Raw genomic sequence first — 15,330 nt, forward strand, 5'->3', positions numbered from 1 at the left:
GCTCAGCTGGCAAACAGTTTAACTTTCAGTGAATGGCACATTTCCCTTAATATCTAAAAATCAATTTTGAGAATTACATTATCTAAATGCACTAACTTATTATTCTTTCCACATATTCATTTGCAAAAATCTACAGTATAAAACGTCTAGTAAATTTAAAAAAAAAACAAACAAAACTTTATACATAGATTTGAGGAAGAAATCTCTCCTATACTCCAAAAGAGAAGAGAATATTAAGAGGAATATTATATATATTATAACTGAATAGCAACATCAGAGCTTTTTTCTTTTCTTTGTCTGGTGCAGTAGAGTATTTGTCATTTTCAAATGGCACTTGACTTTTTGTTTCTGATCAATAAAATTCCTAGAGACTGATCACAAAAATACCCCAAATTTACACTGCTGTTTTAACTGATTAAAAAGGTAAGAAGGCATTAGTCTCACGACGGAGATTACATGGAGAAATGTACATCCAGTGTGAGCAGTATAATACATGTACTATAAAAATTTTCTTTGTCATAAAAAGACACTGCATATCTTATAAGGTTGATAAGGGCTGCACATAAATTATGTTTATTATAGAATTGCTTATCCCATTCTCCCAACACTACATAATTTCTACAAGTAGAGACATTCAAATAGTAATCAAAGAAATGGCAAAGTGACTGTTAAAATCCCACAAAAATACTATTGTAAATGGGAGAATACATTGAATATGTATGTAATCCTTTACCTATTTACAATTTAGCTGCACATCTGTTTTTATCTCAGCAATGCAAATGCAAGAAAAAAAGTGAAGCTTGCTAAAGTGCTAAAATATTTGATATGTTTTTATATGCTGCCTCTTGCAGCACACATTACAAAGTACATTGGCAAACAGAAACTTGGAAAGTATTTTCAATAACTGGGGCATCGTCTCCTAGGTTAGGAATGGAGAGATACCAAGCAAACAGTAAATGTGCTTCACTGAAAATGCCCCTGAAGGGTATAACTGCTATGAGACAAGTTATAATGTGATTGATCTGCTCATGCCTCTTGAGAACAGAGAGAACAACAGAAAACTACTCTCTTAATGTACACCCAATGTTAAAAATTCATACTGTTTATGTAAGGTTTTTATACCCTCTAGCAATCTTATCAAGTGGGTAAATTTCTCATCCCTTATGTCGTTATATTATGCATGACAAAATATAATTACAAAAATTAAAGCTCCTGAGACCAAAAGTAAAGGTTTAAGCCTTAGTTCTAAAATATGTTTTGCACTGTGAAAAAATGGTTGTAAACTTTCTTCAGAATGAAAACTTGAGTTTGCTTTTCAGAAACTGGTTTTTCACCTCTTACCAAGAAGTTTGTGTGCTTTTCTGTGGTTCCTATAATTTTCCCCTTTGTCTAGTATAATTTTCCTTTGCTGCAACAACATTTGTTGCTGGCATGTTTATTTCAAAAGGCCTTCAAATTGACATAAAGATAGGATTTTTTTCCCGTGTTATAATCTACGGGTTTAATAATGACAATAAAATACAAATTATAGACAACCTTCAGTTTCAAAGTAGTATTTAAAATTATTCATGCTTTCTGACAGGATCTTTTCCCAACCTATACTTTACCCATTGTATAATGTCCCAGTGCAATACATAACTGTGCTTCTTCTCTACACACTTGATCCTCAAAGTTCATTTATCCCAAAGCATTAGCATGATCAATAACAGATATTTTCCCATTTAATAAAAACTTGATTTACTGTAAATGCCTGTCCTTCTGCTGTCTTGATGTGTATTTTATACACTAGCAAGCCAGTTTACCTGAGCTGAAACACAACATTGCAACTTATTCTGCAATGAACTCTCTCTGCTGAGGCAGTGCAAACAAAGTCTTTAGAGCAATTTAAAAAAAACAGAATCATCTCCTACAGGACACATAAAAGTACTGCTCAGGAAAAAAGAATAATGTCAGATGTGCAACCTGGAACCAGAGAACACATGCAACTTGCACACTGTATACTTCAGGGTGGACATCAGATGAGAACAGAACATATGCAACAAATTTTAAGGTACAAGACACCTAATATTATTTTTTCTTGACCTGGTATCATAAATATTATCCATATTGGTGATTCTATGGAAAAAGAAATTACCCAGCTACCACTGACCACACATTTTTACAGAGCTTATATAGCTCTGTAAAAATGCTCTAATTACAGCTGGCATCTTTCCTAGTGAATTGACACTATGAATACTGACATTTCTTCCTAACCTGATGCAGCATGGTTCCTGGATCTGTCCAATACTGTTAAGCTACTACTCAAGTATGTTAGATTATTGCAAGCTAGTGAATAATCATCAACAAAATTCCAAGTGAACAAAAATAAATTAATGACAAAAACCTTATGAGTAATAACAAACAGAATGCTCAAATTCAATCACACTATATTTGTACATTACCACTTCAGGAAATATGAAATGCTAATTTTGTGAACTAAAAGCATTCTATGTTGCCATTCCTATAGTAACAACAGATAAACGCATGAAAAATGCATAATCATACAGCTGAATGGCCCACAAAATCATACCATTGATTATCAATTGCAGTAAGAATGGAAATTTTCATAATTTAGTAGTAATAACACTGTCTTTATTGTAAATAATTCCTTGGAAATCAAAATACCTTCCAGCAAGCAAAATCTGTTGCTTACAGCAAGACTACAAAATACTTAGTTTAATCAAGTCACACGCTGAAGTGTTTTAAGATGAGATTAAAGTAGGAGTTGTAGTGTACTGCAAACGCATTAGATTTTAATATACAATCATTTTTAAAACAGTCAAAAAAAGAAATCTTAGAAGGCTGTTTTTATCCCCCTCACAATGCAATCTTCCCACAATATTAGAAGCCAGCTGAAGATGTTATACTATATACGTATTGTATATAAGATACATATATCAGAAAGCATAGAGTATTTTTGTATTTTCAAATTTGAAAGGTTTTTGCAACAAGTTAGAAACATTCCAACCTTAAAGTTCAGATCTCATCCCACTCTGTTGCTTATTTTCTCTGTTTCACTGTAATATACGAATAGTCCATGGTACAAACTCATGAAACCAGTTTGTGTAGATAAGTCTCACTGACCAAGAGTGAAGTATTAATATTTCTCCAGCTTTTACGAGAATAAGCATGTATATAGTAGAATATTCCCATTCCACTCTTAAGAAGCCACTTTATTAAAACATTGCCCAACATCCTTAAAATTCCTTTAATACACTTGAGAGACATCAGCTCAGCATTCCCAATCGCTTGGAGAAGAAAGTCCCTTCTTCCTCAGACACAAGGATGACATGGAGCTATGCAAAGCAAACTTCTTCACAAGTTCCATGACATGTAACATGACTTGACAGAAGCAAGGCATCTGAAAAAACTAAGTTCTCTGCCAATTTAAATATGCTTCTGCTGAAAAATAAACTGGTTTGCAGTAGGCATTAAGAACTTGATACAGTAACTGTGGATTGCCAAATAGCTCTAAGATCATTGCATTATATTCAATAGCATCCTAACTTAATTCTGTCCTCTGAGCTTTCTTAATAGAAATGTGCTCCATGGATTTTAAGCATGTTGCATTAGAACAAAATTATTTCACTAGGATTTTTTCATTTTATATAGTGTCTTGCAAGAAATGGTATACTGTCTGATCATTTAATTTTGCAAGCAGAATCAGTTTACCATACAGACAACATTCAAGCCTTATTTTCAGTAAATGCTGCTCCTAGAATTTCAATCCAATCAAGAAAGAAATGTTCTACAACTAAGTCATCAAATATCATTAAAAACAGGAAGACAAAGTTTCTGTCCTGGCAGCTGAAGTATGTATAATATTGATGCAGTATGTACATATACATGAACTACATACATATATATTTGAATTAATTTGTTTTCTTGGGTTTGCACTTGGTTTCTTTCTCTAGCGGTAGGCATCTCAATTCACCAGGTATACTAAAACAAATAAAAAGCAAAAGAAAAATATCCACAACAAAATCCTAAGTGTGAGAATTGTGAAACAAAAATTAAGGTGATAAATTTTACATTTAAATGTTTTCCACTAAACAGAGATTTACATAATTTTGCACAAAGGTACTGCCCAAATACTCAAAAATAAGTACTGTAATGCGAACATGTGTATTTTAAAGAATAATTCTCAGAGAAGAAAGGTGGTGTAGAATTAAGAAACTGAGGAATAGGACACCAAGCTTTACCCTCAAGTTCCCTCTTTCATTTAATACATAACTAGAAGCAAGCATATTCTCTTTGACTCAGCTACTCTATCTGTTTAAGCAAAAAAAACCAACAAAACTTTATAGCAACAATGTTTACTAACAGTGCTTAATAACCTGCAACTCAAGTCCTTTAAAATTGGCAGAAGTATCCAAATCATGCCTTTGACTATGTTATGACCTTATCCTAGAGACATGATAGATGCAGACAAGAAAAATACTGTGACTCTGTCTGCCCACTCTAAAGAAGATTAAAATATATATGCCCATTATTATGTGTGAATTTCTTTAAAAACTACATAGAAGAACTTATTATTTAGTAAAAACAATTAGTAGATTACTGTTCTAATCACTCACACTGTATGAACTGTATTGTTAATTTGCTTCTTGCCTAGCTCTAAAACATTTTTAAGGATTTTCTCCTTTAACTACAAAATATATAATTATTTAAAAGTACCAATCACAGTTCCCATTTTCTTAAACCAAAACCAAGAAGGAAAGAAAAAGATGTTAAATACAGACAGTTGTTACCTTGAACATGCTGATCAGAATAAATATTCAACCTAGGAATTTATCATATTTAACCCACTAAAAGGAAAAAAATGTGCAAACAGATTAAATATCACTGATTTAATTTAATCTTTATGTAGAAAAATCCTAAATCAGTTAGACTTCTTTTTTTTCAAGAATTCACTTAAAATATATATACTGTAATAAAAATTATTTTGTTGCATCCAGTCAACATTAAGAATTGGTTTACTGATGACTGAAGCTCTTAAAATGAGGAAATTTTTGGTGCTGACATAGGACTTAAACTCCAATTCTCCAAATACACAATATCATTAGGACTCACTTTAGGAAAAAAAGAAGGATTTTAAATAGCATGTCAGCTTAAAGAATATAAAATCTGCTAACAGAGCAATGAACTACACTGAAAAACATATTCTATTACAGCCTGAAAAATTCTAGACAAAACCATTAAAACAAGCTCTAATTTTGAAAGATATTAAATCTATGATACAGCAAGACAAGATTTTAAATACCTCTTTAATTTCAAAAACTTCACTGTACTAAATCTTAGATGGCATTTGTTTCATTCTGTTCAAATTCCCAACATGATTCATCTGTATTTTAGACTAAGATGGCTTTGACCAAGGGAATAGGCATAACAGGAGAGGAACATAGAGCCATTGGTTCAGTTTTCTTTCCTATAAGACAGTATATTATTTAAATAAACTGGCATCTTTTCAGATATTGAAGAGTTTCTTCAGGAGGTCAGTGTTACTTAAAGAAGAACAAATGACAGATGGGATGTTTCTGTTATATACTTCTTAGAAAAATACTGAATTCAAGACAAATGTGGAAGTGCCTGTGTTGTTTGGAGTAGGGATTTTTTGGTTGGGTTTTTTAAAATTTAATAGCTGTAAAATGGTGATATCAGTTTGGTATAGAAGCATAGTACATAACCTGAAAGCATGACAGCACCTTTCATATTAATTCAAGGAGTCCTGATAAAGTTGTACAGTTGATTACAAGATTCTCTTTATTATACAGTGTTAAATCACTGTGAAGCTGTTATTGTGCTTATAAGGAGTCCAATGTCATCATTTCAACAGCTGTAAAAAAAAATCCAAAAATCCACTAGTTCACAGAACACCAGCTATTTTAGCTTTGTTTAAAGAAAAAAGTCATAATTCACAAAAGAAAGAAAAAATTAAATAATACATTTTAATTACTTAAGATAAACTGAATTCCCATCCACCAGGTTACTTTTGTTAGCTTTAATTTAGTTTCTGGTATGTGCAGGTAAACCAAGAAATAAAACTAACAAATTTAGTCTCTTACTGTTAATGAGCAGTACAAACTCATTAATTTAAAGGACTCATCATGCTTTCCAAACCAAAAAACTGTACATAAGTTTCAGATAATCATCTAAAGTATGTGATTCAGAAAGAAAAAAGAAATCAAAGGAAGTCTTAAAAACCTCTTAGCTACAGTTTGATCCCATTTCTTACCTTCTCTTTTTTACAATGGCAGCCATATTTTTATGAATGCATAAAAAGATAAGGTCAAATGAAAATGGTTCCAGAAAAATACTAAATAATTACAGCAATGCGTGTCCAGTCAGATATTTCCAGTTTTCCAATCAAAACAATTCCACAGGGCAAGATTTCTAAATGATTTGGGTTTATTTCCATTCTTCTAAGACTCTGAACGCAGGTTCATTTTGGCAAAGTTTAAAATAACTTAGAAGTCCTCCCTCCTCCCTCCCCCATCACATTAAAAAAACCAAGGATTATTTAAAGGGCAAGAACACTATTAAGAAGAAATAAATTATTTTAATTGCAATGATATTTCAACTTGATACATTTTGAAGTTTATTATGAAAACCAAGTACTATGAAGAGTTTCTCTGAAATCCTTCAGATTCCTTCCTGTATGTATGCTTAAAAGAGTGTTCTCAAGTAGATGCTCCCATTCACTGCTCAATAAAAGATGACCTGAAAATACCTTGTGATGTTTCTTGTTGCCACAGAAAGGACTCTTGTTCATACAAGGGCAATATCATGCAATATATGAGAAAAAGAAATTTAATAAAAAAGAAAGAAAGAAAGCTGAAAGGCTTAAAGTTGTCTTCAAAGCAGCATTATGTACCTTACCATTAAATGAAAGATAGTAGTCATAATTTTACACTATTTTGATTTTCACTGGTTCCCAAACTCACACTTTTCCTCAGTTTAATAACAGAGATTGCTCAATGTCAGTATATTTACACTCAATGTACTACATTGTCTCTTATTTTAAATTTTTACTCTTTCTGCTTTAGTGTTCCTGATTTAAAAAAATTGGACTTACTAACTGTAAAATAGGAAAAACAGGAGTTTAATTTGAAAGATTAAGTTTTGTCAAAGCAAAGTTTTACCTACATTTCTAATCTACTTTAATATAACAGGCTTTTTTGAATTTACATTATCTACAGCAGTTGAATAACAGATAATCGTGACTGAACCCAACAGAAAAAAAATAAAAATTAAAATAAACTGTTATCTCGCTTCAGGAATCACTTACCAAAATCTTTTTAAATTTTACTTGTATAAAGTGAAGAAACTAGAGACAATTGTGTGATTCAAAGAGTTCACACCATCAGTAAAACCAGCGGAAATCTAAGTCTTTCAAAATTTGATTTTTGTATCCTCAAATCTAAGACAATGCACAATGATAAATGCATGAGTGATAATACATAGAGAAAAACACCACACATTTGCTCAGGACAGTTTTATGCCTGTGACAAAAGCATGTAACATTAGTATATCACAGCTCAGGACTACAACTGTTACCTTCTTAGGCTTATAGGAATATATATTGTACCTATATGTGAGAAATTCTACATATGCAATAATTCAAATGTGATTATAGTGTTATCTCAGTAGACATTGAGAATAGGTACAGAATATATCTTGCATCACCTGGGACTTCATGTAAAACAAGTTTTTGCAGAACATTTTGAGATAAATTAAATCAGTCTGTAAATAGGAGAAATGCACCTCCTCTTCTTACATTACTACAGCCATACTAACATTGTTTCATTAAAAAAAGAACAGATATGGCTTTACCAAATATGTCAGGTCTTACTCTGTTAAACATTTATTTGTTGACTATTGTGTCTTCTCTGAAGTAGCAGTATATTATCCTGAAACAAAAGAACTGTGCAGACCTAGTGTCCACCACTACATAACACATTATGTCTAGCTTATATACATGTCAGTATATTGCAAGATTTTCTTGGAAAGGCAACTGCAGTAAATCTGCGTTTATAAAACCAACGGGTCCACCCAGGATCAAATATAGACTTCCAATGATTTGAATGATAAGCTTTTCAGACTACACAGTCTGGCCAGATCATATAGAAATGCAATAAATGAAAGAAATTTGTGCCAGGTCTTGGGTACAATTGCTGACAAAAGCAATAAAAAAATAATAAAATTCTTGTTACCTAAACTAATTTTTAAATTGATCTTAAGAACACCATGGCATAGTCAGAGACTCCAGAAAGCAAATTAAATTCTTAGTTAAGAAATTGGACCTTGGGCATTTTATTTCCTCAGACTTTTGTCTATTTTGTTAAGCTGTTGAATACCTAGTGCAATGCTAGTGAAATAAACTTGATTGTTAAGACCAAAATCATTCTAAGAAGAAAAATGGAATCCAAGTTGTTACTTACTGAAATATCCATTGTGTAGCATGATAGATTACCTGATTATTTATCTACCTTGTTAAGTAGTGAACTGTGTCCAAAGTACCAACCTGCAAACCTGAAACCAGAACTCACATCCTCTTCAGTTCTTCTGTATTTATAAATATTGCTAGACTTCTGAATTTCTAAAGTGTCCATCATTACACTCTTACCAAGAAGGGCAGAAAAATGTAGCTGATCTTGAAGCATCACCAGATATCTATGAAACTTCTACTCTCTAAACAATCCTGATACTCTGTGCTTCAGAACTGTATTTTTCTTCATTCCATATTTTCTTATTCATGAATCTTTATGTTAGCTTACTTGTTTCTGTCAGGATTATACCACATGGACAGCCAGTTTATACCATCCCAGGTACCACTGTGATAACATTAACACTGCTACAGAGATTCATAAGGTTTCAAAAGCCTACAATATTCTAAGTATTTACAAATGCTTTGGTGAAGGAAAAAGACAAAAAAATACATAGTTGAAAGTTTTAGAAGACCTAATACATTAAGCTAATAAAACTTTCTTAAACATGTTCATCAACAAAGCAATTTAAATATTTATGCCTTCTGATATGTCCACCATAAATCTCTATTTTCACTCTTTCTCCCAAAAAACCTCCATGAGTAAACCACATTGTCAGATCCACAGAAAGGAAATTAACAGATTAATTTATTGAGAATAAAATTTCTCTGTACCATTTTCATATGTTTTGATTTATGTGAACTTAAATTAATGGAGTATTTTCAGATTAAATCAGGTACTCAGACAAGTGGTTTGTGTCAGTGGGGATAGTCAACCACATCCATGTATATTCATGATTATTCACAGAATCTGATAAAATGCTCCATCTAAAATCTGCATCATTCCAACAGAAAATATTTGCATCTATTTGATCAAATTGGACTGAATATCCATTTTATTTAGCAATACCGTAAAGGATACTTTGGTGTTAAAAAAAAAAAACAAAACAAGGAATAGTGAAGGTCTTTTTCATTAATTACATACATTCTGCTTTCATTTGATTTATTCCAGCACCAAGATTTGCCCATAATTTCATTACTGGGTGCCTTAGTATTGTGTAAGAACTTCCATTTTTAATGCTTAAAGTAAGAAAGGCCAACCAGCATTCCATATCCTTAATTTAAATCTTTTATCATTTTGATGGATTGCTTTCTCCTTTTGGCTTAACATCTTTTTTATGCTTTAAGCCATGTTTTCTTTTTTCTATCTGGGAAAGTAGCTTTTCCAATTTTCATGTTCAAATCATTATTCATTAAAAAGTTTACATGTTTACATTCTATGACTTGCACATAATTGAAGCTGGGCCTTCTATTCACTACATAACAGTATTTGCTCAAGATACAAAAACAGTCAGATTTTGTCTTGCACCCTCTTTTTTTAATAAAAAGCCCTTTTTAAACATTCAAATGTATCCCTTGGTGAACGCCAGTACTCAAAACTCACATTAAGAGATATTAATTCTATTTTTTATCTATCTTCTACAACTTCTAAAAAAATAACTGATTTGGTATAATGAAGGTCATAATTTTCAAATTAAAAAGAAAAATCTAAATTGACATGACTGTAAAACAAACCAAAAAATTAAATTCACATGGAGATTGTAAATCCATTATTCTTGCATACATTGTCACATGCACTGTCATGACATGTGCATGTCAAAAAATATAGAAATAAAACCAAAAAAAAACTCATGTGATGTACAGTATCATTGCTCACCACCAAGCAATGTCCAGCCCCTTCTCCAGCTGCAATTGGCTCCTCCCAGACAACTCTCCTGTGTTTGTACACTAGCAATAATATTCTAGCATATGGAATTTCCCTCTGCCAGTTCCCCTGGCCTGGCCATGCTCCCTTGCAGCTATTTGTCCACCTTCTCACTATTAGAGCATGGAAAACTGAAAAGTCCTTGACTTAGGGTGCAACAACTAAATCATCAGTGTGTTATCAACATTACTATCATACTAAATCCAAAACACAGCATGTTTCAGCTACTAGAAGAGAACTAACTTTGTTCTTAACAGAACCAGGAGTTTTGGTTTTGCTACAATTCACAAAGCATTTTCAATAAGTCAGCTACTAAAAGCTATAACTACACTTACTAAAAGTTTACTCTTATCTGAATCTACATCAATCAGCACAAAGTGACAATGAACAAAATAATGAAAGAGAATACTTATTCTGTCCAGTTATATCAGTATGGAGTCCTGAAAAAAGGCCGGAACAAGATTTCTGAAGAAAACCTGAAAGGTGACACCTTCCTTTCCAAACTGAGGGAACAGAATACAATGAAAGCTCATACCATGACACAGAGAGCTATGCAAATAGCAGTCTAAACTGAGCCTGTCTCAGACTCCTGTATAATCCCTTTTTGCCCAGCTCGTGCAATGTTCCAGGTGGTACAGCTGGAAAATAATTTCTATATCTACTATGCATGATGTAGAGTCGTGGGTTATTCAGCCACTGTTCTGGTTTGAAATGTGGCTGATTGCTTTTGCCTTTTTTGTCAGCAAGGGGAAAAAAAAAATATCACAAACGAATCATTATTCTTGGTTATCACTAGCTCATTGCAGTTTGAATTAATTACCTGATAAAATGAATGTGCCATAGTAATAATTAACAGAATTTTAAATTCTTTCTCCCTTTTATTAACAAAATTGGAACCAGTAACATACCTCTTTTTTCTCTGTGAACTTCTTCCAAAAGTTTTTCTTGGGTTTTTATCTGTTTAAAGAGAGACTGATGTTCAGTCTCCTTTATCTGTGTAAAGTGCTTGAGCTGTTCCCGGCTTTGCAGCAAGTAGCTTCGCAGCTTTTTTTCCTTACTTTCTCTTTCCTTTACCTCCTCACACAGCCACTGAAGCTTAGTCTACATTAAAAAAAAAGGGTACAATAAAAAGTAAAGAATTCTAATAAAAATAAGAGGATATAAATGTTCACTGACCAAATTATCTTTGCAGTCACAGATTACTCATTTGTAGCTATTTGAATAATAATTCAGATACATTAAGAGAACATAAGTTGATTTGCAAGAGACTCAAAAGACATATTTTGGTTGATAATTATATGTGAAAAGTGATTTTCTTTTATATTCATTTATTTCTTTTACAACAGAATCAAGAATTTGCTAGGGTAGATATGGAAATTTTCACATTGAATTAGTGCACACACAGACACCAAGAGATAGGCCTTCCTTTCAGAATACCTTTTTCTCTCTATTTTATGTTGACAGAATTTAAAGTATTTCTCCTTTTTCAAAAAGTGACATCAATCCTTTCTAGTCAGCAAAAGTCAATACTTAAGGTTCAGAGGAAAAGATCTCATTGATAAGGTTGTGATCAATTTAGTAAATATAGAAGCGATCAAATGGAATACTTTCACACAGCTTATTTAAAAACAAAAGAAAATAAAAGTGGCATTTTAAGCAGTCATTCATTTTAAACTTCCCTCTAGCAGCTAAACAAACTTAGGTGAGAAATGTATGCAAAGTATTATTAGGTGTTCTTTGAAAGTTCTTTTTAATAATATGTCAGTGTCCCTTTTTCAAATGAAGAAAATATTTCCTCCATAACATTTGATTCCAACCTTATCTCCATTATCTATAGTGGAAGTCTTTTCTTGGTCTACAAGTCTAACACAGACCATGCACCATGAATAACTTTCTGTTACAGGCAAATATTTGCAATTTTTTTTCCTTAAGTCAATTCTTCAGTGGCTTTGACCTTTCTACATGAAGCAAAAACACCAGTCATCTTCCACAGTTTGTGATCTGTTTTGATCATGAGAAATTTACTTCTTTTAAAAGATACTGAGTAAGAAGTGTGCTATGTGTGTGAGCTGAGGGAGCTGGAGGAAAGCTGCAAAACAAAAGGCAAGATTTAGGAATTACAGTCACCCTTGAAGATGTTTTCAGGCATGTGTGCCCCCATGGACACATAGGATTTGAAAGCTGCAACAGGATAAGAAAAATCGTTCATTTTCCAGGAATCCAATCTAATATATTTTAGATTGAAGAAATACCAGTCTTATTTAAAATAATTTCTAGCCTTGTAATAATGCTGTAAGAGAAACTTAACTTGCTGACTACATTCTCATGCTTTACTTGTCTGAAAAAATTTGAACCAGATCCAAAGGCAACCACTGCTCTTACTTCAGTGCTTTTTTTTGTGAAAACAACATTGCGATTTATTTTGCTATAGAGATGGCTATTTCTTGTTGATAGGAACATTTTGAAAATTTTTCTATCAGTTGAAATAACAGTCTGGAAATATCAGAATAATTGCCAAAGGAATGCCTTTGTATTTTTCCTTTTACCCTTGAGGTGCCATTTTAAAATGGACTTTCAAATAAATTAGATCCACCCATTCACAGACTCAACCCCTCACTCAACTGTTAGGGCTGGAAAGGGACCTGAAGGATCATCTAGTTCCAACCCCCTGCATGTGAAGGGACTCCTCCCACTACACCATAAAATGCTGGATATTAGCTTATTCAGTAAAATTTCAGGAGGTTTGACTATTACCTTTGTTTCTGCTAACCAGCGATGAGGATCCTTCAGTACTGTTGGTGTAAGAGATATTGCCTATGAAAAAGCAGGTGACAAAGAAAGAGATATAAAAAGGGAATTAGACATAGAAGGAAGAAATTCTTTTCTGTTTACTGGAAATTCATCAAAGAAATACATTTTTTATCAAGGAAGATTAAGCCTAGTGCTTGCCTTCTCTCAATACAAATATTTATCCCTCAAATTCCTCCTGCTTACCCAAGTTGCAGTATCAACTTCTTGAAGTAAAGGGTGAAAATTTTTAGAAACCTTGGCAATACCTGAAGTACTGGGTAGAGGAATAATATTATAAAGCAAGCTTCTTAGTTTTACAAAAAAAATTCATAATAGTCCTACAAAACTAACTTTTTTTTTTCACATTAGCTGTCTAGTCAAAAATTCACATTCAGAACTGGTTTAAGTTTGCCATTGAATTAAAAAAACACAAGAAGAATTGTATAAACAAGGATCTGCAAAACTTTTTACAGAAACCAAAAACTCTGCACAAGGTAAGAAGCAAGTCCAAGAAGGCATGGCTAAATGATCAAAACTCTGGCAACTAGGGCAGATTACAAAATTTAATAAAAAAAAAGAGCTATCTGTAAGGATATGGAGGAGAAAGCTTGTTTGTCAAAACCATTTCCTTAGAATCCTTATCTAGTTTTGTCCTGCAACACCCCAACTCTATATGTAAGTGGAGAAATTATGCCAATCATGAAAAAGAAAAAAAAAAAAAAATCTATTTCAAAAGCAGCTCAGCCCAGTCAAATGACAAGGAACTATAAAGTATTCTCTGTTTAAACAGCAAGACAAAAAAAAAAAAAAAAAAAAAAAAACAAACAAAAAAAAAATGTAGTCTGAGTGTACTCAGGGGTGCAGCTAAGGCTAAAAAGCCATCAGGTCAAGCACTTGTAAGTGTGGTGACAAGTTGAGTCAGACAGTCTGTTCTCTTTATTCTCAGAAATGTACAAAGTACATTTCACAGGATCAGTCATGTAGAATCATATGGAGGGAGGAAGAGTGGTTTCTGTACCTGGGGAGCCAATGAGAATGCTCAGAAGAAAAGCTACAGGGAAATAGGGGTTGCAGGAGAAGTAGTAAAATAGAAAAAAAAGTTACAGCAAGCTAACAGTTTCCTGGAAATTTGAGTCTGAGTTTTCTGGATACAAGGATACAAGTGATTTTTTAACAAAAAAAATTTCATTTTCTCCCAATTTTAAAAGCATTTTAGGTCTTTCTTAAGGACTTCCCAATTCTAAGACAGAGCCTAAGAAAACCTACCTCAAAATTTTGGCTAATAAAAGGTCCTTTTACACAAGCAAGAGAACTATTCCTCAAAAAAAACAAAAAACAAAAAACAAAAACCCAAAAAAAACCTAGCAGTGTCCCTCTGTATGAGCTAAATATCCTTAAATCTATTAGAATGATTATCCATGCAACGGTGACAACAGTGCATACACGTTCCACTACAAAATTTCATTAAAAGAACAAAACCTCCAGCATACTTAAAACTTAGAATTACTTTGAATTTCTCCGTGGAATCCCGAGAAAAGATTTCACAAGCAGCATCAATTTCACTTCCTATCATAGAGAGAACGGATTGCTGCTCCATTTCCAAGTGACGAAGCTGATCTTTAAACTGCAGTCTAGCCTCACTCATCTTTCTCAAATGATCTTCTTCATTGCTGATCTGTTTTTCCTGGAGGGAAAAAGGAAAAATAAAACAATTGCATTAATGATATAACATGTCATTAGTCATGTATCTTTCAATCTCACCATATTCACAATAATCACACCATATTCAGTCATGCTAAGTTCCTCTCCTTGCCATGGAAAAATGATACTTTCTAATAGCACTTGTAAGTTCCTTCCTTGATTCTCTTTATTATCCTGTAAACCAGTTATGAAGAAACTAGCAAATCCAAACTCAACAATCATAAAGACTATCTTCAAAGTCAAAAATAGATGTTCTATTACAAGTCTCCTCATGAGGAGAAAAAGAGCCCAGAGCAAATAGTCCCATTATTATCTTTTGATCTGAATCTGTTCTAGGCATCTAATCTCTATCATCAGAAAAGAGATCCAGAAGGAACATTTTATTGGCAGTCAGTGAACCCTCAAAGGAAAACTATTCAAAGAATATCTTTTAGGAGAGTGAGTGGCACTGAGGAAAGTATTTTATGTTATCATCTAATGTCAGAAGATTGATTAAATGTTCCATGCTTTTAAAATTCAGATTCTCTTCTTTTACCTATGATAAAGCCAC

General features: G+C 32.7%; 1 protein-coding gene across 3 annotated transcripts in view; it reads right to left on the minus strand.

Annotated features, from left to right (window-relative positions):
* The window catches only part of CEP128 (centrosomal protein 128), a 100,925-nt gene that overhangs the window by 41,973 nt on the left and 43,622 nt on the right, over positions 1 to 15,330 (minus strand). For all 3 annotated transcript variants that reach the window (XM_056493386.1, XM_056493387.1, XM_056493385.1), the window contains 3 exons: positions 14,587 to 14,763; positions 13,044 to 13,103; positions 11,198 to 11,390 (listed from right to left, as the gene is read on the minus strand). In XM_056493386.1, coding sequence (XP_056349361.1) covers positions 11,198 to 11,390; positions 13,044 to 13,103; positions 14,587 to 14,763 — 430 coding nt within the window. The remainder of the gene's footprint in view (positions 1 to 11,197; positions 11,391 to 13,043; positions 13,104 to 14,586; positions 14,764 to 15,330) is intronic.

Source organism: Oenanthe melanoleuca, chromosome 5, assembly GCF_029582105.1.
Source record: "Oenanthe melanoleuca isolate GR-GAL-2019-014 chromosome 5, OMel1.0, whole genome shotgun sequence".
NCBI classification, from domain to species: domain Eukaryota; kingdom Metazoa; phylum Chordata; class Aves; order Passeriformes; family Muscicapidae; genus Oenanthe; species Oenanthe melanoleuca.